General features: G+C 47.8%; 3 protein-coding genes across 4 annotated transcripts in view; 1 reads left to right on the plus strand and 2 right to left on the minus strand.

Moving 5' to 3' along the window:
* On the minus strand, positions 1-21,672 carry ZSCAN26 (zinc finger and SCAN domain containing 26). 2 transcript variants are annotated; one of them, XM_042937543.1, is made up of 4 exons: positions 21,607-21,672; positions 4,737-5,216; positions 4,297-4,414; positions 1-1,014 (listed from the first exon to the last, which is right to left on the minus strand). In XM_042937543.1, the coding sequence occupies exons 2-4, from the start codon at positions 5,154-5,156 to the stop codon at positions 113-115; spliced, it is 1,440 nt and encodes a 479-aa protein (XP_042793477.1). In that variant the 5' UTR covers positions 5,157-5,216; positions 21,607-21,672; the 3' UTR covers positions 1-112. The 2 variants fall into 2 exon arrangements, with proteins under 2 accessions (XP_042793477.1, XP_042793476.1); XM_042937542.1 differs by lacking the exon at positions 21,607-21,672 and adding an exon at positions 7,188-7,406.
* NKAPL (NFKB activating protein like) lies at positions 14,924-16,509 on the minus strand. The gene has a single exon (XM_042937565.1). The coding sequence runs from the start codon at positions 16,385-16,387 to the stop codon at positions 15,176-15,178; it is 1,212 nt and encodes a 403-aa protein (XP_042793499.1). The 5' UTR covers positions 16,388-16,509; the 3' UTR covers positions 14,924-15,175.
* LOC122219347 (zinc finger protein with KRAB and SCAN domains 4-like) overlaps positions 21,658-26,369 on the plus strand; it is an 8,498-nt gene continuing 3,786 nt past the window's right edge. Inside the window, exons 1-4 of the mRNA XM_042937537.1 lie at positions 21,658-22,089; positions 23,661-23,808; positions 24,872-24,954; positions 25,901-26,024. Coding sequence (XP_042793471.1) covers positions 21,658-22,089; positions 23,661-23,808; positions 24,872-24,954; positions 25,901-26,024 — 787 coding nt within the window. The remainder of the gene's footprint in view (positions 22,090-23,660; positions 23,809-24,871; positions 24,955-25,900; positions 26,025-26,369) is intronic.

Consider the following 26,369-nt stretch of genomic DNA (forward strand, 5'->3'; position numbering starts at 1 on the left):
CCCGCCCCCGGCGAGTTCTGTGAGGCTAGAATTGGCCGCAGTGACTCTTCCTGACGTGCTGTTTGCTTGTCGACATCCTGTCTGTGATGGTCTCCGCAGAGAGGACGCCCCGTCAAGCCATACTGTCTTTGTGGTGATATCTCTGATGCTGAAAAAGCCCCGACCTCTGCCTGAAGGCTTCTCCGCATTTGTTACACTCATAGGGTTTTTCTTCTTTGTGGATCCTCACGTGCTGAGCCAGGTGGGAGTTTAGGCGGAAGGCTTTCTGGCAAATGTCACACTTGAACGGCTTCTCTCCGGTGTGAATCCTATGGTGTCGAATGAGGTCTGAAGTCAGACTGAAGGCTTTCCCACACTCATTACAGCGATGGCTTCCGGAGTGGCTGTGGGTCCTCTGGTGGTGGGTGAGGAGAAGGGCCTGGCTGAAGGTTTTCCCACACTCCTGGCACTCACAGGGCTCCTCCTGACTGTGGATTCTCTGGTGTCGGTTGAGGTGGGAGCTGCGTCGGAAGGTCTTCCCACAGTGGATGCACAGGTAAGGCTTCTCTCCAGTGTGGATCCGGAAGTGTTCCAAGAGGCCTGTGTTCTGGCTAAAGACCTTCCCGCACTCTTTGCACTGGTAAGGCTTCTCGCCAAGATGGATTTTCTGGTGTCTGACAAGGTGTGAACTCCTCTGAAAGGCTTTCCCACACTCGTGACACTGATGACCTTTCTCTCGAGAGCGGATTTTCTGACGTCCAATGAGACCAGTACCGTGACGTGCCGCAGACTCACAGAGCTTCCCTCGCGTGTGCACGCCTTCGTGTGTGACCAGGTCCGAGGGGCGGGTGAAGCCCTCCCCACATTCTGAGCACTTATACTCGGGCTTCTCCTTGGGCTCGACCCGCTGCCTTTCCAAGTGAGATTCCTCAGAACGAGGCTCTACGGGCTCAGATACTTTCCTGGCTGATCCCACTCCTCCACAAGAGTCTGTCTCTGCAAATACCTTCCCGTTCTCAACCCTGGTCTTCTCACCTGAAACATTAAACATATATCACCAATTACTTGGTTTTTGATGCTTTGGGAAAGGAACCTGCATTTAGGAGGAATAAATTTAAATTTCTTTTTTTAACGTTTATTCATTTTTGAGACAGAGAGAGACAGAGCATGAATGGGGGAAGGTCAGAGAGAGAGGGAGACACAGAATCTGAAACGGGCTCCAGGCTCTGAGCGGTCAGCACAGAGCCCGACGCGGGGCTCGAACTCACGGACCACGAGATCTTGACCTGAGCCGAAGTCGGACGCCCAACCGAGCCACCCAGGCGCCCCTAGGAGGAATAAATTTAAATCAAGTCGTGTGTGCTGGTAGAAATGCTGTGGTTGTGTGTGTCTGAACAGGACATACGTGCAAGGGGACACAAGAAACTATTAACAGTGGCTGCTTGGGGGAGGATGGGGATTGTGGTAGGAGGCAGCTTATCCCCATTGGTTTGAACTTCATATGTGATATACACAGCACACAGTTAGCAAACAAGGAAACAGTCTTAAAAGGCCTGCCTATACATTCTTCAAAATGGCTTGTCAGCTGGAGTATAAAAAAATGAGGTCAGGGCACCTGGGTGGCTCAGTTGGTTGAGCGTCCAACTTCAGCTCAGGTCATGATCTCGCAGTTCATGAGTTCGAACCCCGCATCGAGCTTTGTGCTGACAGCTCAGAGCCTGGAGCCTGCTTCAGATTCTGGGTCTCCCTCTCTCCGCCCCTCCCTGCTCACGGTCTCTCTCCCTCCCCCTCTCTCTCTCAAAAATAAATAAACATTAAAAAAAAATTTTTTTTAAAGTGAGGTCAACTGAGGACCTTGGGGCTCATAAGGGAAAGCACCGGAAATGAAGAAAAGTGGACACAATGCCCACTGTATCACTGCTTAGCTGTGTAATCTTAGAAAGGTGATTTAAACCCTCTGGGCTCAGTGTCCTCCAGTGAATCAAAACCACTGGACCACAAGACCTTGCGGGTGACATGAAGCTGACGAAAGTGTCTTGGGCTTTCCCGATACCCTTGGACAGCAGCAGCTGCCTTCCTGTGCAGTTCAACAAGACAGGGGACCTCGGTCCTGGGATAATTAGCTCACGTTTCTGGTACGTGAAAGACCGTAAGCAATGTCTGCCGATAACACCTAAGCTCAGGCCCGCGGGCACAGGCGGGTGAAGAGGACAGGAGTGAGAACAAAGATGCAAAGCGAGAACGACAGGCAGGAGCCATTGTAAGCAGCACGAATAACCAGCCAATGCGAGCTCATCAGTGTGAGCCACAGAAAGCAGCAGGCAGCGTAAGGTGAGAGCATGCGAGAGTCCGTGTAATGCGGACGACTGGCAAGGAGCCGCCAGAGACCGTGGGTCCCCTGTGGGGCAGGAAGATTCAGCGGGACAAGTCACTTTGTGTGTGTAGGCCCTCTGCAGGAGGGAGGCCGCCCACAGGGGAGGGAGGGGTTACAGGAAGACGAGAGCGATCCTTTACCAGCCATGATATAACGACATAAGCACTAAAAAGAGGGGAATGTCTTGAAACCAGAAAATAACTTGAACTTTGAGTGTAAAATAGCATTTTTCAACAGACCCAGAGGGCAAGGAACAGCGTCAAGGATCTCCTGTGACTGCATTTACTTGTTGCATTTCAAATAGTGCCCATCATGGATGACAGGGCCTAAATTCATTTCCGCAAGGCTGTTCACAAAAGTCAGGCCCCTCTCTTTCAGCTACTTTGCTCAGCAAATTTCCATTAGGCGGACCTTTGAACAGACTCAGAAATTGAACAGGGGAGGTGGAAAGAAGGTAAAAGAAGGTTTAGAATCACAATCAGCCATTCATCAAACATTTACTGAGGGTCTGTTCGACCCAGGAGCCACAGCAGACTCAGGAAACAAAACAATGTCCTGCCCTTTTCTGGCAGGAGAAAAAAAGACATGAACCAGCAACAATACGACGTGGTCAAATGGGAGAAATCTTGGAGCTCTAGGAACACAGGTCCTTTTCCACAGAAAAGTCGTCCAGGTTTGGGGGACCTTGGGAAGGTTGAGAAAGGGAGGTCTAAGGCCCTGAAGGAGGAGTACGAATTAGGGAAAGCGAGGACAAATTACTCCAGACAGAAGAAACGTGGCAGGAGAAACTCAGAGGAGACAAACAGCAAGGAGCAAATGGGAAACAGAATGTAGCTCAGCATGAAGGGGACCCACGGTGTGATAGGGTCACAGGGGGAAGGACAGTCCTGATTTGTCCAGGACTCAGGGGACATGCAGTGTGATGGGGCCACGGGGGGACAGACCATCCTCATTCCTTCAGGACTAAGGGGACCCGTGGTGTGATGGGACCACAGGGGGACGGACCGTCCTGATTCATCTGGACTAAGGGGACCCGTGGTGTGAGGGGGCCATAGGGGAACGGACTCAGGGGTTTCCCAGGACATGGAACCGTCAGTGCTAAAAGTCTCAAGCAAACTGGTAAGGTCACGCTCATAGATGTGAGGCTGAGAAGGCAGTAGACACCACTGCCAGGGAGGCCTCTCTCACTGCCTGCTGGAAGTCACTGCAGGTGGTAGGTTTCTTCTTGGTTTTATTTCTTCCTTTTGATCATGGAATTTTTCAAATGATAAAAAAAACATGTAGAAAAAATAGCATAACTCAGCTCACTGAAGGGTTTTAGGGACGGGAAGAGCGTTAATGAATCTAACAGTGTAAATGATGGAGAAGGAGCAGGAGGTAAGAATCCCAGCGAAGCACTGAGATGACACAAGTAGCAGGAAGCAGGATTGCAAGGCCGGACTTGCAAGGGGGAGAAATGTAAGCAACAGAAACACGAAAGGCGGATTTCAATGACGAAGACAATAGAGTAAAAACTAACCTAGGTGACATCTGGAAATAAAAGTGATAATCATACAGTAATTTGAAGGAGACAAGAAAAAATGAGCAATGGAGCACGGGCTGGGTGAGAAACCAGCCATCCTTTCTTTATTCACCCCCGCAGCGAAGGAGGGAAGGAGAAGGCCAGGGCAGGAGAAGTCCTGTTTCGGCTGAACACAAACACCACGGAAGGGATGGGGGGAAATGTGGGGCGACGAGAGTCCTCCAGTCCTGACTGTGGCAGTGACTGCGTCACGGACTGCCTTCCTGTCTGAGGAGACAAACGGACCAAACTCCCAGAGTGGACTCCACCACGTGGACACCGCACCTCGACAGAGCCACCTCAAGACAAACACGACAGCGGAGCCTCGGAAGGGACGCCGATGCCCCCCTCTCTCCCGCCCCGAGATGCAGCTGCTTCTTACCCTTGTCTCCTTCAGGCTCCAGAACTTCGCGCTCGGGCTGGGCGCGCCGCCCCCGCACTGCTTCCACCGAGGCTGCCGCCCCCGCCAGCATCGTCTGCTCTTCAGCCCGGCCTGGGTCCTAGGGACATGCGGGGACATGCAGGGACAGTTAGGGACCTGTGGGCTGAGGAGGAAAGTGCTGTTCAGAGAGACACTCCCACGTGAGAAGAAGAAGGAGAAAGCCCAGGGGACAAAGAAGAGGCTGGGGAAGCAGCACGGCCGGTCCCTCCCAGGGGACAGCAGGTGACACCGTGGGACGAGCCAATGGCTCTGAGCACCGGACTGGAAAGAACCCGAACAGGAGCTCCGCAGGCCGTCCCCGGGTGCCCAGCTCATGCCCTCGCCTCCGGCCCCAGGTCCCAACTCCTGCTTTCCTGCAAAAGGGCACATCTGGTCCTCACCGCCTGCTTTCCTGCGTCTCCAAGCTCTGGCTGCAAATCCTCCAGAACCACCACCACCTCGTCCCCGCTCTCTGGATGGTGCTCCCGCACCCGAGCCTGGAGCTCGGCGGGCAGGATGGTCAGGAACTGCTCCAGCACCAGCAGCTCCAGGATCTGCTCCTTGCTGTGCGTCTCGGGCCGCAGCCACTGGCGGCACAGCTCGCGGAGCCGGCGCAGCGCCTCCCGGGGCCCTGTGGTCTCCTCATAGCGCAACTGCCTGAACTGTCTGCACAACGGCTCCTGCCCCGGGCCTGTGCCGTCTCCTGGCAGCCGGACTCCCTGTTCCCCAGTAGAGTGGGGATCCCCCTTCGTGGTCCGAAGCACCTCCTTCTTCAGATTCAGAGGAGCTGGGGAACGGGTGCCAAGCGGTGCTGTCGCCATCCCCAGTGTCAGCGTGTTTGCTCTCTCTGCTTCAGAAAACTTCCTTTTGATGGTCTCCTCCTGAAAATGTAAAACCAAGAATCACGGAAACAATAACAGTAGTAGGAACAATAATAACAACAGCAACACGCCTTGGTTGGGCTTATACATTTGCAACAATCGCTATCAAATTTTCTTTCTCTGAAACAACCATTCCTAAAAATGAAACACACATACAGAATGAGAAAACTCTGTTCTACAGAAGATTGCCGGCTGACAGAGCAGGAATAACACATCTGAAAAACCACCATTTTGCAGCTTGATGAAATAACCAACTGAATCCAGGACCACATGGGCAAAGGCACTGGGCAAAAGAACTGGGTAAAAGGGCATTCTCACGGTCTCAAAGAATCATCATGCTAACTGTGTATTAATTACAAAGGGAAATAAATGGAGATGTCTGGCAGCCACAAACCTAATCAAATGATCAAGCCTGGCAACAACAACAGACAACTGCTGACCTTCTGCCTTATCACTTATGCAGCATTTTCACTAAATATTTAACATGAATCTAATAATGAGGAGACTTTCTGATAAATCCCAAAGGAAGCTTATCAAAAAAAGACACGGACTCCTCAAAACAGTCGATTTCACAAAAATAAAAAGTATTGTTCTGGATTACACAGACATCTAAATGAATTGTGAAAAATGGCTCCTGGGTTTAAAAAGAGCTATAAAACCCAGTTAGGCTCCAAATACAGCTTGCTGTTATATAGTCCAGGATGTGTGCATGGTAAGTCCCAGCTAATGCATACATATACGTTTTTTTCTTTTGGTCAAAAAATGGACCTAAGATACAAAAAGTCAAATCCAGAGCACCTGGGTGGCTCAGTCGGTTAAGTGTCCGACTTTGGCTTAGGTCATGATTCCCCAGTCTGTGGGCTCGAGCCCCACTTCTCGCTCTGTGCTGACAGCTCAGAGCCTGGAGCCTGCTTCGGATTCTGTGTCTCCTTCTCTCTCTGCCCCTCCACCGCTTGAATTCAGTCTCTTTCTCTCTCAAAAAAAAAAAAAAAAAAAAAAAATTAAAATTTTCTTATGACTAGTGAACTTTCAGTTCCTCAGACTTTCAATGCTCTCCTGTTCCTGGGTCCTCCCACGTCTTACTCCTTCCTGGAACACTCCTCATCGTCCAATTTTCTCATTTGTGCCCACACACCCTTCATGTCTCAGCATAATGAAACAATAAGCCAGCACAACTGTTGCATGTACTTTTTTAAATTTTTTAATGTTTTATTTATTTTGGGGACAGACAGAGACAGAGCATGAGCAGAGGAGGGGCAGAGAGAGAGGGAGACACAGAATCCGAAGCAGGCTCCAGCCTCTGAGCTGTCAGCATAGAGCCTGACGCGGGGCTTGAACTTACGAACCGCGAGATCGTGACCTGAGCCGAAGTCAGACGCTTAACCGGCTGAGCCACCCAGGCGCCCCATAACTGTTGTATGTGCTTTACGAAAGTTATGCATTTAATCCCCACACAACTGCATCTAATCCTCACACAACTGCATCAAGACACGAGTGCACGAGTGCAAATTTCACTGTACAGAGCAAGGTACCGGGACACGGACAGCTAAATAACTGACACAAGGTCCCAAAGCTCAAGCCCAGATCTTTCCTTCAGTAGCTCTTGCAGCCGCAGGCCAAACCCTTGGACTGATCGTTGCCTCCTTTCTCACAATGCACATCCGCTCCAACAGCAAAGCCTGCTGGCTCCGCCTTCCAGGTAGGTCAGCAATCTGGCCGCTACTGACCACTTCTCTGGTTCAAGAGCCCCTCGGGTCTCATCTCATCGTGAGTCCCCAACTACAGATGCCCCCCAAAACCTCCACACCACCCCGCACACTGAGCCCCGCCCACGGTGGCCTGGTGGCCTGGCTACTCCTCCGGTGCGTCAAGCAGGCGGTTCCCTCTGCCTGAAAGCTCGTCCCCCAAAGGCCACATCGGTCTCACCATGTCCTCCGGGTTTCTGCTCCAGTATCAGCCTCCGAGGCTTACCTTCGATAGGGATTTAATACTGCGCTCAGGGGACGACGCCTGTGCAGCCGACGCTGTGCCCCGTTCAGCGGACATCTCCCGCCCGGCTCCTTCGTCGCCGAGCGTTTCCCTGCACCCGGGGCCCCACTGCCCCCCAGTCTCGGCCGCAGGCCCTCCCAAGCCCCAGCACTGACACTACGCACCCGACAGCTGACGAGCAGGCGCAGCCACGCTCGCTCGGCACCGTCTGCGCTACGCGCCGAGCGCCAACACCCGCTCCCCAGCGCGACGTCGCTTCCGCTCTAGGCACGCGGAGGACCGCGGCTCGATGGTGTCCGGCTCAACCCGCCCTACCGCGGCGTGCAGGTGCGCGCGCGAGCTTTTCTCTTTTTTAAGCCGGACTTAATTTCCTTCAAATAAAAACAGGCTAGCCCAGTTCAGTGTTTCCCTGACGAGCCGTCGTTTCCACTTTGCTGCTTCATAAATTAAACACGGTCACATACTTTTCCATTTCACCCCGATTTAAACAGTCGTTAAACACAATGGCCAAAAAAAAAAAAGTCAACGCATGGGGTTTTTCCCCTTTTTTCATAGTAGCAAAGATCTGAAGATTAAATTGAACAACGAAAATGTATTTGGACTGGAATATTTAAGGTAATGAAATTTCAGTCTATTACTGTAAAAGGATAATCTACAATACTTTGCAATGAATGTAGGTTTCAGGGGAAAAAGCATTAGATATCACTTTACCAAAAATTCTACAGAAGAATACAGAATATTCCCTCTTGTTCATTTTACCAAAAACTGTATTTAGAGTCTTTGAATGAGATAAGTCCTTTTAAAAATCTAAACAAACGTCTGATTAGTTAATAGTTTTGAAAAATCATTAAATATCAGACTAATCATTGTTTTATGACAGGTAATTTATTCAGTGTCTTCAGCATTGAAATGATCAGAACAAAAGAAAAAAAACAAAACACGTTTCATTGTGACAAGGAGAGTTACCCTTTCCTCCTTGGGTGCCAGAAGCTTGGAAGTATCTTTTAAAGTAGCAATGAAACATGTTCACTTTAAAACTTCCTAAGGCAAACAAATCCAATGAATGCAAATATTTTACTAATTAGAACTTAACATTTTTTCTTGAACAGAAAACTCATGTCTTTCTAAAGAAGGGCTTATATATTTTACACAAATTATGTAAGGGATAACTAGAAAATTTAATTTAAAAAGGAAGTAAATAGGAGTGCCTGGGTGGCTCAGTCACTTGAGAGCCCAGCTCTTGATTTCAGCTCAGATCATGATCTCACGGTTTGTGGGATCAAGTCCCATGTCACGCTCTGTGCTGGCAGCATGGAGCCTACTTGTGATTCTCTCTCTCCCTCTGTCTCTCTGCCCCTCCCCCTCTCGTATTCTCTCAAATAAATAAATAAATAAATAAATAAACAAATAAATAAAAAAAGTTTTAAAAAAGGAAGTAAAGATCTTAATTCATTTACTGCCCCTTTCAAACTCCCTACGATGGCTGGCTTCTTAAATGTCACTCATAGTATCAAGGCTCAGATTATTGGCATTGTATTGGATATCCCATGAAAATCAAAACCAGTAATGCAGGTTAACAAAGTATTTTTACAAAATTCAAGGTGCGCATTTTTATGTAGTCTGTATCTTTTGGAAGGGGTAGATGTAGATGAGAATAAATAAAAATGCTACCTTTTTAAAAAAAAATTTTTTTAACGTTTATTTATTTTTGAGACAGAGAGAGACAGAGCATGAATGGGGGAGGGTCAGAGAGAGGGAGACACAGAATCCGAAACAGGCTCCAGGCTCCGAGCTGTCAGCACAGAGCCCGACGCGGGGCTTGAACTCACGGACCGTGAGATCATGACCTGAGCCGAAGTCGGCCGCTCAACCGACTGAGCCACCCAGGCGCCCCTAAAAATGCTACTTTTACCAGGATAGTCTACATGTTGCTAATAACAAAAATCAATTTTCATACTTGAGATTTTCATTTTCCAGAATTATCCTTAGTTTTGTTTTTTTTTTTTATTTTTTTAATGTTACTATTTGTTTTTGAGACAGAGACAGAGCATGAGCAGGGGAGGGGCAGAGAGAGGGGGAGACAGAGAATCTGAAGCAGGCTCCAGGCTGTGAGCTGTCAGCACAGAGCCCAACACGGGGCTCGAACTCACGGACCGCGAGATCGTGACCTGAGCTGAAGTCGGACGCCCAACCAACTGAGCCACCCAGGCACCCCCAGAATTATCCTTATTTTTGTAAACAAAATGGTGGTCTGTATGTTTTCATCAGGTCCATTCTTAAGATATTCAAAATAAGTTTCCTTTTCTATATGATCACTAGAGGCACAATTGCGTTACAAGTCATGCTACCGTGCTATAGCATAAGATTAGCAGTTATCTTTTTGTAATGATGCTTTCTGCATTTCTCTCTGCTTCCACCCGTACAGCAAGATATTATTATTCTGAAATTTTTAAAGTTTATTTATTTATTTTGGGAGAGGGAGAGTGCGAGCAGGGAGAGAGAGGGAGAGGAGAATCCCAAGCAGGTTCTGTGCTGCCAACGAGGAGCCTGACACAGGGCTTGCTAAAATCAAGAGTCAGATGTTTAACCATCTGAGCCACCGAGGTGCCCCATCATTATTCTGAATTTTAAATAGAAAATTATGTGACCAGTGAGTGGTACAAACGACCAAATACCTACAAATGAGTCCAATAAATTTAATTCATAGTTTAATATTAGGAAATCTATAATTCTTTTCAACGTGTATTTATTTTTGAGAGACAGAGAGAGCGCGCATGCTCAAGAGAGAGAGTCGGGGAGAGGCAGAGAGAGAGGGAGACAGAGGAATCAAAGCTGGCTCCGCACTGATAACTAAGAGCCTGACACAGAGTTTGAAGCCATGAACCTCAAGATTGTGACCTGTGCCAAAGTTGGACACTTAACAGACTGAGCCACCCAGGCGCCTGGAGATCTATAACTTTAAACCATCTTATTAATAGGCAAATAAAGAAAAATCCTATGACCCCTAAATGCTAATAAGTCATTTAATAAAATTTGACATGCATTTCTGATTAAAAGGGGAAACTCCTAATAAAATAGGAATAGATGGATACTACCTTTATATGCCAAAACCATATACATCTCAAAAAAAAACACCCTCCCTCAAGACCGTGAAATCTTACAAGGATTCTCATAAAAATGCCCCTGAATTTGTTAAGAATAAAAAGACAGCTATTTGCCAGATTAATAATTTCTTACTCCCTAAGTTGCTTATAGCTATAGGTAGAAAATATCTCCTCTTGTGCTAAAGAAGAAGGAGAAGGTGAAGAAAAGGAGAAAATCTACCGCAAAATCCTCATTAGAACCCCTTATTCCAGTGGAGGAGTTTTTATATCTCGTGAAACACTATTTTACATAATCCCCCAAAGTCATAAAATAATGGCTCATGGTAAAATTAACGATGTCTCACAAAATTTATGGATTGTAATTAAACAGCAGTAGCCAATCTAATTTGCTTTCTTGGGCTGTTTCTCAGTACTGAATAAAACTAAGTGTAGGGGTGCCTGGGTGGCTCAGTTGGGTGAGCATCTGACTCTTGATTTCAGCTCAGGTCATGACCCCAGGGTCGTGGGATTGATCCCCAAGTCGGACTTCAGGTTGATCTGGAGCCCGCTTAAGATTCTCCCTCTCCGGGGCACCTGGGTGGCTCAGTCGGTTAAGCGTCAGACTTCGGCTCAGGTCATGATCTCACGGTCCGTGGGTTCGAGCCCTGCGTCGGGCTCTGTGCTGACAGCTCAGAGCCTGGAGCCTGCTTCAGATTCTGTGTCTCCCTCTCTCTCTGCCCCTCCCCTGTTCATGCTCTGTCTCTCTCTGTCTCAAAAAAATAAACGTTAAAAAAAATTAAAAAAAAAAAAAGATTCTCAAAAAAAAAAAAAAGAAAAAAAAAAAAGAAAAGGGGCGCCTGGGTGGCGCAGTCGGTGGCGCAGTCGGTTGGGCGTCCGACTTCAGCCAGGTCACGATCTCGCACTCCGTGAGTTCGAGCCCCGCGTCAGGCTCTGGGCTGATGGCTCAGAGCCTGGAGCCTGTTTCTGATTCTGTGTCTCCCTCTCTCTCTGCCCCTCCCCCGTTCATGCTCTGTCTCTCTCTGTCCCAAAAATAAATAAATGTTGAAAAAAAAAAAAAAAAAAGATTCTCCCTCTCTCTCCCTCTGCCCCTCTCCCCTTACTCTCTCTCTTAAATAAAGTAGTAGTAGTAATAATAATAATAATAATAATAATAATAATAAAATAAAAACCCTCAGTGTAACTCTGGTGGTTAATTCAAGCTATTTGATCTGTTCAACTGGCTCCTTGAGTAGAGTTTAGTAAACAATGATTCTGATGGTTTTTGAAGCCTAAATATGACACAAATTTTTTGTTGTTCTGTTTTTCTTCTATTCCACAACCCACAACCATGTACTCTGGGCAACACTACTTAAAAAGGAAAAAAAGTTCTACTGCCTTTTATTATCTCCCCTGAGACAACATGATCTGTAATCAAATTATAAATCTCACAGTCTTGTTTTAAGGCAGATATATTGGCAGGACCCTAATAACAACATTAACCAGCAAGTCAATCCTACTGACGGCACGGAATACTGTCATGGGAACTCTGCTGTGAGCATTGCACTGTGTGTTGCATTGTGTGTATTTTATCATTTTGGCAAAACCCTCTAATTCTGCCTTGCCTTCTCAGAAGGCACAGCTCCTCAGCTGCATCTTTCTGCCAAGTGAAAAAGACAAAGATATTTAATTGGCTAGTATTAGGGAATCTTTGGGCCTTAAAGAACAATATGATCAAGTGTTTCCCAGAAAAGCTATTCAGAAGGCAGACAAGAGGGGAAATATTTCCAAGACATGTGAGAGAGAGATAATTTATTATTTGAAGAATTCTTATGATTAATAAGAAAAGACCAACAAGCCAGTAGGAAAATGGACAAAGCCTATGTGAGTACTTCACACACACACACCAAAAAAATTATAGGACTCATATATATACGTATATATACATATATACATGTATATATATACATATATATATACATGTATATATACATGTATATATATATATATGAAAAGATGCTCAACTTTGCTCTTAAATGAACATAAAAAAATAAAATGCCACTTTTCACCCATCAGATTGGCAAAGATCAAAAGGTTTAGAAGTACAATATTGTGGATGATAAGGTGTGAGAACTGGTAAATTTTATTTGGAAAGCAATGTTGCAATCCTATTAAAATGTAAAAACACATACAACTTACACGTGACATTCTTAAACTTTTCCTGAACACCCTTTTTAAATTTTTTTAAAAAAATGTTTATTTATTTTTGAGAGAGAGAGTGAGACAGAGCGTGAGTGGGGGAGGGCCAGAGAGAGGGAGACAGAATTGGAAGCAGGCTCCAGACTCTGAGCTGTCAGCACAGAGCCCAACTCGGGGCTGGAACCACGAACCGTGAGAACATGACCTGAGCCGAAGTCCGACGCCCAACCGACTGAGTCACCCAGGTGCCCCTCCTGAACACTCCTTCAAAAATGTCCCCCAATTACTGTCTCTAGTCCTTTATTTTCTTCACAGCATACTGCAATTAATACATATTGTCTGTTAGTTTTTTAAAGGCCTGTCTCCTCCAGTAGGATGTAAAATTCTGTGATGGCAAAGATCAAACTTAATTTGCTCTCTGGTTTACAGCCAGCATAGTCCCTAGTATATAAAAAGCACCTATTAGGGGCACCTGCGTGGCTCAGACGGTTAGGCATCTAACTCTTGGTTTCAGCTCAGGTCATGATCTCAAAAGTTCATGAGTTCAAGCCTTGCATCAGGCTCTGCACTGACAGCACAAAGCCTGCATGGGATTGTCTCTGCCCCGCCCCAGTGCTCTCTCTCAAAATAAATAAGTAACTTAAAAAAAGAAGACACTATACACATTTAAAAAAAGAAAAGCACTTAATAAATATTTTCCTTTTGATCCAAGAACTCTACTTCTAGGTGGCCATATCCACAAAGATTTTCACTACACTACTGTGTAATTGCAAAATATAGGAAACATCTTAAACATCCAATAAAATATGGTCCTTTCATTCAATATATTATGAAGTCATTAATTAAAAAGAATAAGGTAGATTTATATGCACTGATTACAACATCTCCAAGATATATTAAGTGAAAAATGCAAGGTGTTAAGTCCATGCATGTAATGCTGTATGGTTTGTTTCTAAAAATAGAAATATACATATGTAACACTGGTTTTTAGTAGTGTTGCCCAACCCTCTTTGGGGAAATTCTCGAGGTAGTGTGGTCCGGCGTCAATGTCATCTACTAGGACGAAAGTGCCCTTCCGCATCACACTGCCTGTGAGATTCTAGAACCCCTTCACCTTCAGTTCTGTGGGGCTTAGTAGGGTCTTGAGCCTTGAAAAGGGAGTTTATTCTTTTTTTCTTCTCCTTCTCCTCGCTTCTACTTCCCCTTCTTCTTAAGAGATAGTGCATGAGCCAGGGAGAGGGGCAGAAAGAGAGGGAGAGAGAATCCCAAGCCTGACATGGGGCTGACATGGGGCCCAAGTCCTGGGATCATGACCTGAGCTGAAATCAAGAGGTGGAGTGGATGCTAACTGAACTGAACCACCCAGGTGCACCACAGGGCCCCTTTTCAAATGAGGTAGTTTGCCTAGTGATGAAATGAAATCTTAAAATTCAGGCAGATGTCACTGGATAAAAACAAAGGTTTATGATAGACCATGAGTGGAGCTCACTCTAAAGTCTCCAGTACTGGTGCTAGCCAGGTTCTCAATGTCAACTCTGTTGTCCATGAGGTCCCTCCTGATCTCCTTTCCATGAGCTCCACCAACTGCATTCTTCTTTATACCTTCTCATTTCTTTCCTTGTCCTCTTAGTCTAAGGTGGCAGCTAATCCACTCTTTGGAAGACCCAAGCACCATGGACCTTCATCTTTTCTTCTTTGTATCTATTTTATGGATAAACCCTATGTCCCCTCCAATCAGCTATTCCCCAATATTCAAAACCAAGCTTCAGCAAAATTTTGGCTTTCAGCACATGTATTGGTTTTTAGAAATCATTCACAACTATATTTGGCATTTTTTTCGTTGCCTATCTGCCTTCCAGTTCTTCCCCATGTATGTAGCCTATAAACTGACTATACCTATAGCTCCAGGAGTGGGCCTATTTCCATGGCAACAGTACATTTTTTTGAGAGTAGGCATGTAACTTAAGCTAATCTAATTAGGGTGAATCTCAGGATTCTTATTTGGAATGCCAAGACAGAAATGTTCTTTCTTCAGAGGTGGACCAGGAAGTATATAATCAAATCCAGGACCTTTGGCAGCCTTTTTGTTATTTAAGGGAAACTAGCCTCAGGAGGAAAATGACCCATGATGAAGAAGAAAGCCAAAGTCGCATAAAGCCACACAGGACACCCATTCTCCTGGAGGACTTTGCAATTTCATGAGCCAGTAAATCTTTACTTTTTAACACCAGCTGTTAATTGCAACCAGAAGTCTACATTCAATTGAATCCTCTCTTCTTTCTGGGGTTCTTCTGGTCTTCCTTGGGGCAAATGAAGGGCTCCATAAGGCCCTTCAAGAGAGAGAGAAATCAGAGCAACAGGGAAAATAACCTTCAGGTTAATATCTCCAGCCTTTATCCTGAAATATGCTTGCATAGACACGGAACTTATGAACAGACATAAAAGACATCAAAAAGATTTCTTTGGGGAGAAGAATTAGCGACTAGGGTGAAAGACCTTTTATTAACTTCTACTATAGCATTTGAATATTTTTTAAACTATGTGCACATATTAAGTTAAAAATACAGATCTCAGCAGCTTTTTCTTGAAGGACTTTCTAACATCATAGATACAGTAGCACCGTTAAGTCTTTTCATATTGTTTTGATTACATAAAATTGTTGTTAAAGTCCCACTGTACAACACAAAGTCCTTACTTGTCATCTTTCCCTCTTGTCTTTCTGTACACCATCTCTCGGAAACTGGCTAGAATCTTATTCTCTCTCTTTCGTCTTTCTTCTTGGTTAAAGGATGCAAGAGCTCTCTTCTCATCAGCACTGTAGATCTGGTTCTCTTTACGCAGTCGTACAGCCTCCATTCTACGATGCCTGCTACCACTCATGACATAACCTGAGCATTCAAATGAAGCAATCTCTTCACTTGTCAGCCCAATTTCACCTCTTCGTGGGATTCGCTTTCCAGCTTTCACATATTCAGCCATTGCTGCACCTTCACCTGGGAGCAGAGCATGGCCATAGTTCAAAGGTTTCTCATCTTGAGAGATATGTATTACAGGTGCTTCTGGACCTATTAGATCCATGGTATCTGTAATCTTTGACTGCTCAATCCAGGTATCTTCTGGCAACTCCCCTTCTGAATCTTTAAAGCTTGAGTCGCTGGATTCTTTCTTAGTCTTCTTATTCTTCTTTTTCTTGGTTCTTTTTGCCCTGTGTTTCTTCTTCTTTTCCTTCTTCTTGGCTTTTTTGGCCCTCTTTTGATCATCAGAACTAGAATTAATGTCGGAGTCTGAATTACTATCACAATTATCAGAATGTTTCCTATGTTTCGTTTTAGACTTTTTCTTTCTTTTTTTCTTGCTTTTTAAACGACTGGTGTTCCCCTTTTCTTCGGAGCTGGAATCTGAACTGCTGGTCTCCTGACTCTTTACCTCTTCATCCTCCCCTGGGGTATGTTCATCAGAATCCGGCTCAGGAAACTTTGGAGAGAGCCCCCACACCCCAGGAGCTCCCAGCTCCCCAATCCTCTCTCTCTCTTTCAGCCACCTCTGACGATAGCTCTCCTCCTTCTCCTTCTCATACTCTTTGGCCCACTGCAGGTCGCCCGCATAGCGGTGGTGATGGAAGCGGTATCCGCCAGAGTGGACGGAAGAGGACGAGAACGCGTAGTTGCGGGGCCCCGAAGGCTGTGCCCGAGACTCAGATCGGCACAGCGGACTCGGGTCGCCAACGCCCGACACCCCCCACGAAGGCCTGAGGCCCTCGCGGCCGCGGGAGTGAGAGCGGGAGCGGCCTCCACAAGGGAAGCGTCTGGCCAGCGCAGACGGCGGGCTCCCCACAGAGCTGCGTCGCCGCCTCCGAGAGCCGGCGGCGTCCTCGGGATAGCGGGACTGGGACACCGGGGCCATGAGCCACGCCTCCACCGGCAACCAAACGGCCAACGCCGAGCAGTGGCCACGGAGACTGCGTACGGCCGGCACTTCCCGCCCACTCAGGCGCCACAGCAACGGTGCCCACGCAGGCGCGTCAGCAACGGTGCCCGCAAGGCTTCCGCTTCCGGTGGGTTGGTAGGCGAAGGCGTGGCGCGCGGGCGAGGGCGGAAGGCGTCAGGCCGTAAGGTTTCTCTGGGGCATTTGGTGGAGATGCGCCGCTCCTCTCGTGGTTCCGATTTGCCTGCGCTGCTCTTGGCCCTCGGGGACGCAGAGGAATTTGCGCCAGTGACCCTTATACTGTTCAAACGTCTCCTACTCCTCTTGGGTATTCGCCTTTCACCATCTTGATACCCTTCAAGTCTCCATGCTCCCCTCGGTCCTCTTTATCGTCACCCCTTGGTGGGAGCCCCTTACTTCCCGTGCTCCTTTTGTTGATCCCTTAGAAAGGAACCTGTCCACCAGTTTCATGGCAGAAGCACGTTTATTGACTTCAAAACCCCACTTGTTCCTACTGGAAGCAAGCACCAGAACTTTTGGAATCAAAAAGTTTAAGCTCAGCCTCTGAGCCAAGTGAAGACCAGAGGCATGATTTTAATTCTTAAAATTCACAGACGTTTCTACCCTTGAAATGCAGGGAAGCATCCAACCCAGTCTTGTAGATGTCTCCTAATTTGGTTAATTTCTTCAGGAATTTTGTGGTTGGGAGCCAGTTTATGCATACACTGTGTTCACTGTCTGAAATGGCTAGCATTTCATGCAAGATCATTTCCCTCTTAGCTTAAAAGGTACATAGGCATTACCATCACCTTGGTTGTCTGTAGTTAAGTTGACCTCAGTTATTTAACAGACTTGGAAAGTGACAAAAACTAAATCAGAATTTAGGTATAAGTGCTTTCCTGATGCTAAGACTCTAAACAGTGAAGTGGGAAATTAAATCGAATAGGATAAAATTAGATTTTTATATATTTATCAGCAAGATGCATGGAAGTTGGCAAACCGCAAACTCTCAAACTTGATATCAGTATTCCCATCGCCTATCACTTCCTGTGCAGATATACTAAGTATCTCCATGCCAGCAGGAAGGCATTGACCCCGTGCCCCTTCATCTGTGAGATGACTGCAGGAATAGGACTATATCCTGGAAAGCCCTTCCAAGCTAGCTGCTGACTCCTTCCTCCTGGCCGGCTACGTGAAAAAGTTCAGACACTGGGCTCCTACCATTGAGTATTACGGTGGCTACAAGACCTCTGATCTTCACCCCTTGATCAACCAGTTGGACATCCTGCTGATTTTGTGTCCTTGCAATAAGCTGGAGACTCTGCATTCCAAGTATTCTCACCAGATCTTCTTTGAAGTCACCAAAATCTCTCCCTTGGACGTTTTGAAGCTGAAGGAGATTTTGAACTATGCTAATTCTGAGGCTGAGAATTCACTCCGGCAGCAGCCAACAGGGCCAGGCAGGCATTTAAATAGGCTATATTTATTCTATCATTGAATTTGTCTTTTGATCACTTTTCTCCATTTTTATTCTGTTTGTCTTCCCAAACTGATAAAATTGTAAATACTTACGTTTTTTAATGAAAGAAAATAAAGTATTATAGTATTTGATTAGAAACTGAATAAAAGTTAATTTTGTTAAAATATATAATTAAATACATTTTTGTAACACAGGTCTTCTAACGGGAAGAATAAATTTTTTAAAATATATTTAATGTTTATTTATTTTTGAGAGAGAGAGAGAAGGAGACAGAGTGTGAGCGGGGGAGGGGCAGAGAGAGGGAGACACAGAATCTGAAGCAGGCTCCAGGCTGCAAGCTATCAGCACAGAGTGTGATGCGGGACTCGAACCCACAAACTGTGTGATCATGACCCGAGCTGAAGTTGGATGTTTAACTGACTGAGCTACCCAGGCGCCCCCCAAAACTTTTAACACTTACTTATTTTTGAGAGACAGAGAGAGAGATAGAGCATAAGCAGAGGAGGGACTGAGAGAGAGAGACAGACAGACAGAATCCAAAGGAGGCACCAGGCTGTCAGCACAGAGCCTGACACGGGGCTCAAACTCTCCAACTGTGAGATCATGACCTGATCTGAAGTTGGACACTTAACTGACTGAGCCACCCAGGCACCCTAAGAGTATAAAAAAATTTTTTTGAGGAATAATATTTTGCTGAATTGCAGTTCTACCATTGTAGAGTGAAAGCAGCTATAGACAATACGTAAATGAACATGAATGTGTTCTAATAAAACTCCTTATAGACACTGAAATTTGAATTTCTTTAATTTTCACATATCACAAACTTTTATTCTTCTTCTGATTTTTCCCCTATAATTTAAAAATATAAAATTTCTTGCTAAGGCCATACAAAAACAGGCAGGGGAACAATTTGGTCTGTAGGCAGTAGTTTGTTGACCTCTGATTTAGTAGAGAAAGCAGTGGTGTAAAAAATATGACAATAGGAATAAAAATAAATGCCTACCATAACTTTTGGTGGTGAGAGTCTCTTATTTTCTTAATTTTACTTATAGATGAGCAAATATCCATTCAGATAGAGCACAGAAATGTATTGAAAGATCTTTCTCAAAATTTCTCAAAATTGTTTTACATAAATTTCCCCCAAATATTAAAAAAAAACTTTCAAACCTACAGAAAAGTTAAACACTGGCATATCCTTTACCTAGATTCACTAATTGTTAAGATTGTGTTTCTTACTCACTGAAAGTTAGACATTATGATGCTTCACCCATAAATACTCCACTAATCAATGTCTAAGGACAATTCTCCTTCACAACCACAATGCCATCATTATTCTAAAGAAATTTAATATTATCATTAAATATTAGGTAGTGTTATCTAATATGCAGGATATGTTCAAAATTCCTCAATTGTTCCAATAATGTCTTTAATTTTTTTTGATGTTTTTTTATTTTTGAGAGAAAGAGAGCCAACAGAGCACAAATGGGGGAGGGCACAGAGTCTGAGACACAGAATCCAAAGCAGGCTCCAGCCCCACTGTGGGGCTTCAGCCCACAAACCGGGAGATCATAACCTGAGCCGAAGTGAGACGCTTAACCGACCAAGCCACCCAAGCACCCCTCAATAATGTCTTTAAAATGGGATTAAAATTCAGTCAAGTTTCCTTAAATGCATTTGATTGTGATTACTTATTAGTCTGTTTAATCTAGAATAGTTTCTCTACCTACACTTCTACATCCACTTTTTAAATATTACTTGACACAGTTTTGCTGAGTCCGGGGTGATTGTTTTGTAAAATGTCCGACAGTTTGAATTTATCTGATAATGTCCTCATGATTAGATTTAGGGTAATTCTGTTTGGCAGATCACAGGGGTGGAATATAATTCTTATGGTATCTCAGCAGTAAGCACATAACATTAGTTTGTCACCATCTATACTTATTACTAAGAAATTCCTAACACACAAGTTATATAGAACTCTGAGAACAAGCTGGAATTAAACATCCCTCCAAATTACATTTGCTTATGGCCTTTACAAATATGCGGGTCACCTTTACTCACCAAGCAACAAAAGCAGTCATTCACTAATGACACTTACATGACCTGACAGTCCCCTCCAGCTACTCATATCTGCACGTCCACACAGTGCTCTGATTTACATTTTACAGTGTTTTTACAGGAGTTATCTCATGGCTATGCTCCAGATTACTGAAATCTATGTTGGGAAGAGGAAACAAACACCTGTATTATGACTACAACCTATGTTTCTTACCCTGATAAAGGCAGGAGCAATGGGACTAAATGAAGAACAGCTGACCCTTGAACAACATGGGTTTGAACTGCAGGGGTCCACTGGCACACGGCTTTTTTAAGAGTTGACAGCAAAAGGCATAAGGCATTTACTTTCAAATGCGCACCCCAGTCTACACAGGAACCAATGTAAGACTGGAGAAGTGGTTGCACCTGCTGCCCTTGAGTACCAGGGGCCCCGGGGTGAGCAGCTGCCAGACCCCAGGACTGGGCAGGGGTGGAGGTAGCTGAGTGTGCCCACCGGGTAATCATGCCCAGGCCAGGAGATTAATAGAAGAGATAGACTGAGGAATTAAAACTCAGGAAGGTACTACCATATTTTTTCACTTAAAAAACATCTACCAAACTTACATTCTGAGTAGAAAGCAGACTCACATCTCAGTCCAGCAAAATAACTGCTGTCACTTCTGGCTTAAAATCTAGCCTCCTTTGGCTCAAAGGAATCTCAGGTTTTCCTACCGTTTTAGGGTAGGCCTAGCTTATTACAGGTTAGCCATTATTTTAAGAGCTTTACATAAAAAAACCTCACCCACTGCTCACAGCCCTATCTATTACTATCCTCAGTTATAGATTCAGAAAGTCAGGCACAGAGAGGTTATATAGTTAACTGCGGTCACTCAGCTAGTAAGTGGTAAATAAAGCCAGGATTAGGAGCCCAGGTAATGTGGCTTGAGAGTGTGTAGCTTTCACTGTGCTAGAGTGTGAATGGGAACTGGAAGGAACAAGAAGAGAGCGACCAGGAGTGAACAGGGTCCCCTGGCCACCAAAGACACGGGAGTGGCTGGAAGCAGGGAGCAGCACAAGCCTGGCTGCCCGAGGGGAGGCCACAGAAAATGGAAAGTGGTAACTGGTGGGGGCCGTTGGGGATCTCGGGTTGCTTTTGCAGGAAGGATCCCAATGGCGCTGGTGGCGGCTCACGCGGACAAGGTGTTAAGGATGCATGGAAGTGAGGACGAAGTCAGAGGCGGGGAGGGTCTTCCCGCCGGCAGGCCTCGCAGGAGAGGCGGAGCTGGTCAGGCTCAGGTGCAGCCGCTGCTCTCCCAGCCTGGCCCAGTGACGTCCACGGCCGCGGGGAAAAGCCTCAGGCCCGAACTCTGAGGGCCCAGCGGGCCCGCGTTCGCTGCAACGTGAGACGTCGGCTTCAGCCAAGCATGAACCACAGCCCCCCCGTCCTCTCTCGCCGTCTCGCCGGCGGCGGCCCGAGAGCCGAAGGGTTAACGGGCCGCCACCAAGAGACGCGTCCTAGAGGGCCCAGGAAGTGGCTCGGCCCGGCTTCCGGCCCCGCGCTCCCGCTCTCCCGCGCCGAGGGCGCCCGCGGATTCCGGCCGGCGGCGTGGAGACTGGCTGCGGGGCCCGGGGCGGGAGCGGAGGACGGCTCCGGCCGCGGGAAGCCGTAGGAGTGACTTACGCACGACTTACGTCCCCAGAAGCGCAGCCGTCCGCCAGCGCCAGGTCCGGGATGGCCGGGGAGTCGAAGGCGAGCGCGACCTTGGATGCCGGCACTGCAGAGGAGCGGCCGGGGTTGCTGACGGGCATCCTGACCGTGAAGGTGGAGGAGGAGGAGGAGGAGGAGGACGTCCCCACGGCCGCGCCCGGCAGCCCGGCCCCCGGCCCCGAGCGCTCGCGCCGGCGCTTCCGGGGCTTCCGCTACCCTGAGGCCGAGGGGCCCCGCGAGGCGCTGCGCCGGCTCCGCGAGCTGTGCCGCCAGTGGCTGAGCCCGGATATACACACCAAGGAGCAGATCCTGGAGCTGCTGGTGCTGGAGCAGTTCCTGACCATCCTGCCCGCCGAGCTCCAGGCCTGGGTGCGGGGACAGCACCCGCAGAGCGGGGACGAGGTGGTGGTGCTCCTGGAGCACCTGCAGAGACAGCTGGAGGCGCCGACGCCGCAGGTAGAGGCCCCAGCCGGGTTTCTAACCCAAGTCTCGGGGCCGAGGGCGGGGCGGGGCCGAGGGCGGGGCGTGCCGTCAACATCGGAACTTCTCCGTGTCTGTCTCTCTCTCTCTCTCTCTCTCTCTCTCTCTCTCTCTCTCTCTCTCTCTCTCTCTCTCTCTCTGCCACTCGGGTGGAGTCCCTGGGCCCCTCCTCGTAACAGAATTTTTAGATACATGAAGGATCACGGAAGAACTCGATTATGTTGAAATAAACCCAGCAAAGCATTAAACAAATGAGTGACAACGTTATGCGTGCGTTTTTTAAAAATGGTGCACTAATCAGTAAGACCTGGGCACAGGCCCAATAGCCCGGGTGCAGTTTCAAAGTCGTTAGAAGCATGAGTGACTTTGACACTGTTCGTTGTGCTGTAATGTGGTGTGAAAACATCTACAATTTTTCTTTTTAAAAAATTTTAAGTGTTTATCTTTGAGAGAGACAGAGCATGAGCGGGGAAGGGGCAGAGAGAGAGAGGGAGACACAGAATCCAAAGCAGCCTCCATCCAGGCTCTAAGGTGTCAGAACAGAGCCCGATGCGGGGCTCGAACTGAGCCACCCAGGCGCCCCAAAACATCTGCAATTTCTATTGGTGGCGAAGTGCCGTGGCTTATGCCACATGATTGCTGCTTCAATTTATAACAGAAGGGAAGGCCACGTTCCCTTAGAGGCTGGTAACAATAAAACTACTCCTTTCCTATTCCAAGTTCATGGACCACATGGGAGGAGTCCAAGGACCCCAGGCTAGAGAACACCCCTGGTGGAAAACAGGTTGATCTCCCCGCCTCTTCTTGCTTTGCCAGTCTGTTCTAAGGTGGTGTCCTCTGTGCACCAGTTAATGTTCCTTCAGGGGACTGCAGCCAGAGCCTCCTAACCACTGACCAGGAAGTACGGGTCTGCACTGGGGCCCACTGCCCGAGAGCCCTTCACAGTGAAGGCGTTTCAAGTCTCTTAGCTTCAGCCTCCTCAGTCATTACAGAAGATGTGGGGAGTTCTGAGCTGCACGTGAGAAAGTAACTTGACAAGTGCAATTTGCCCATAAATGCACGGAAGCCACCTTTTAGTGGGGATAGACTGTGTGTCCTGCGTTAGGTGATTTCACATTCTGTGATCTTTCTTGGTTCTCAAAACCAATAACAAAACCCTATAAACGAGAAATTATTACCCTCACTTGTCAGATAAGATAGGAGTATTTTGAGAGCCAGCACCGGTTCCCAAAAGTCTTTGTAAAAGCACGACGTATACAACGCGGGAGCACCTGGTAATGGCAAAGAGCATGGGCTCTGGGGTCCCTCTGCCCGAGTGCCCATCCTAGCACCGCCACTTATTAGCTGGGTGACCTTGGGAAAACTGCTTACACTGTGTGTGCCTTCGCTTCCTCATCGGTGAAATGATCACGGTAACGGTACCCACCTCAAGGTTGTTGTCTGTGTTACCTGAGTTAATGTTTTTCGTGGCCCTGGAAACTGTGAGGCACATGGGAAGTGCTCCAGAAATGTCTGACAAATAATGAAAACGAATGAATAACCTCTAGGTCCCAGGTGGTGACCAGGGCCAAGAGCTTGTCTGTTGCGAGATGGCAGCACTGACACCTTCCCGCGGATCACGGAGTGCCCAGTTCCAGCCGGTGAGGGCTCTGCTCAAGCATGAATCCCTGGGATCACGGGCCTTACCAGGCACAGGTGAGTGTTCTCTTCTGGGCACGTGAACCTGCAGACTTCGTCCAGCTTCACTGACAATCATCTGATAGGGGCGCTGACCGCGACTTTATTTGGCCATCACTGACGGACTCCACTTTGAGACTGAAAGGGAAATTTCAAACGGTGGTTTGGAAAGAATCGGTTCCCCATTCATGTAACACGTAATTCTGCCTCCTACGTGGTAGCCAGTGTGGTTGGTGCTGAGGACCGGCCGCTGGTGAGACAGAGTCCTTCCTGGTGGCACTGGGGTTTACATTCTAGTGGGGAAGACAGCACATACACACAACAGTACAGCTTCCAGTAGTGGTAAGTGCCAAGAAGAAAACGAACAGACTCTGTAAAGCCCGTCGGAATATCCCACAGACTACAGGACTACTGCAGATTAGAGTATAAATGTCTAAACCCTGGGTCTCTTATGAAAATAGCAGGATTTACTCCACAGGACTGGCTGTATGTCCTGCGGTGTCTTCTCACGTGCCCTGAACGTGTCCCAAGACACACAGCACTGAGACGCTGGCCAACACGCAGTCCTGACTTCCAACACAGGCTCTAGCTAAACCAGCTGTTTTGTGCTCCATGTAAAGTTTGCCTCCTCCAGGGAGACCTCCGGTTCTTCTGGACGCTGAGCAAGTTCTGTACAAGCAGATGCCCATTTCTGCCTTCTGGTTCCAGCTTTATTTTACCTCTAGTTCTTCCAAACCAAAGCAGAAAGCCCTTAATGACCCCTAAAGGCATTTTAACTGAAATCTTACTCTTCTCCCCTTCGCAAGCAAAACCCAGGGTATCTTCAGATGAAAAGCTTGTTTTATGTGGTTTAAACTCACCATCCCTTCCAAGGATCCTGCCGTTTTTGCATAGATTTTGTGTGTCGGCAGAGCACAGCACAGGTCTCTAGCCCCCGGGACTGGAGCGGGTAGGGATCGGGCCTTTGGGAAGACACACTCTGTACGAAGTTCCAGGCCCAGTGTTTGAGCTTGGATTCCGCAGGCCAGGGAGGGAGGCTGAGTGCCAGGGACGTCTCATCCAGAGCTTCTTTCCTTCCTAGTTCTCCAGGATCCTGGGCTTGCCCCGGGAGGGCGCTGCAGAGGAGACGCAGTGGTGGCGGCCAGGCTGCCCCCAGAGCCCCAGGTGAGCCGGAGCCCCTCCCTGCCCTTCGCTACCGTGGTGCATCCTGGGAGGGTCGCCCCCTCCCCGTCTACATCCTCCAGCCAAATGCCAGATGGGATGTCAACTTTCTCGTGTATGCTAGTGTCGTCTGTCGCTGTCTGACTTCCTGGTGCCTAGTTGGGAGCCTCGTCCTATTTCATGACTAGCTTGGGTGCCGTCTGCCAGACCCCTACTCCGTGTCCTTGGCCAGCCCCTTCTTCAGTGGGATCTTCTTCATCAGTAACGGTGATTCTGCAAAAGCAAACTGAAGCTTTTGTTGTGACGGTGCTTTTGTTCCGAAGGTTTTCTTTTGCTTTCCTGCCCTGTTACCGGGGGGTAACCACGTGGTCCCTTAGCTTGCCGGGACGGATACGGCATGCCCACGTGTCTCAACTAGTCACACGATCGCAACAGTCTGTACTTAAACTGGATTGAACTTCTTACCCGGTCCTTCACGCCCTGGAGGCTCTGGGGTGTCCATTGGCTTCCCTGACTTTCCTCACTTCAGACCCACGTTTCACTGTATCTGAATAACTGTTAATACAAGTGAGCCACCATCACTAGCGGGGGTCAGTTCCGGTCCTTGCAGTGGCGTGGCCTCCGTTTTCCAAATCTCTTTACCTTGTGCCCTGGTGTCCGGCTCATTTGTGTGGAGACGCGGGCGTCCGGGGTATTTGTGTAGAGACGCAGGCGACTGGCGTATTTGTGTGGAGACCCCTGTCCTCACGTGCTGTCACTCTACTTCCGCAGTGGTTTTGTTGATGAAGCCGTCACTTGAGACCGGGAGAAGTAGCGTTAGGTGCCGCGCCGGCTTGGTCTGCGGAGCCTTCGGGGACTGTCCCCTCACCGCCTGAGCCCCTCTGCGCAGCACCCGGCTCCGGGAGGGACTCTGGGTAAGAGGAACTAGGAGGCCCGTGTGCCGTTTCAGGGCTTGCTGAAAACGGAAGACGTGGCCCTGGCTTTCTCCTCTGGCTGGGCGCAGCTGGATTCCTCTCGGGGGAGCTTCCACGGAGACGAAGGGCGGGAGAACCCCGGCGGCCTGACCTCCCCGGGTAAGACTGACGGGGGCTGGTTTGTGGTAGGCCTTCGTGGCTTCCTCTGTCGGTTGGAACCTACTGGGCCGTAAGACGCTGTCTGAATTCTGTCTGCGTTCAGAGCCACCGTTTCTGAACCCAGCTACTAACCACGTGCGTGACCCGATCTTTAACCCTCCCGGCCCGGCTCCCTTCCCTTTCCTGCCGCGTCCTGGCCGGGTTAAGTGGGACACGGCAGGTAGAGCCCCGAGCACAGGCCTGGCTCATAGTAGGGCTGTCACCGTTGGTCCCCTCTCTGTTGCTAGTTCCGACACGGGACGAGAGCTGGGGTGTCCTCGGGAAATGGGCCGTGGGACTGTAGGG

The sequence above is a fragment of the Panthera leo genome, chromosome B2 (assembly GCF_018350215.1).
Source record: "Panthera leo isolate Ple1 chromosome B2, P.leo_Ple1_pat1.1, whole genome shotgun sequence".
In the NCBI taxonomy this organism is placed as follows: domain Eukaryota; kingdom Metazoa; phylum Chordata; class Mammalia; order Carnivora; family Felidae; genus Panthera; species Panthera leo.

Coding starts and splice junctions, on each gene's coding strand:
- ZSCAN26 (XM_042937542.1), bottom strand. CDS start 7,262: ATGTCCGCTGAACGGGGCACAGCGTCGGCTGCACAGGCGTCGTCCCCT. Junction 5,217..7,187: donor GTATTAAATCCCTATCGAAG/GTAAGCCTCGGA, acceptor TTACATTTTCAG/GAGGAGACCATCAAAAGGAA. Junction 4,415..4,736: donor GAGACGCAGGAAAGCAGGCG/GTGAGGACCAGA, acceptor GCATGTCCCTAG/GACCCAGGCCGGGCTGAAGA.
- NKAPL (XM_042937565.1), bottom strand. CDS start 16,387: ATGGCCCCGGTGTCCCAGTCCCGCTATCCCGAGGACGCCGCCGGCTCT.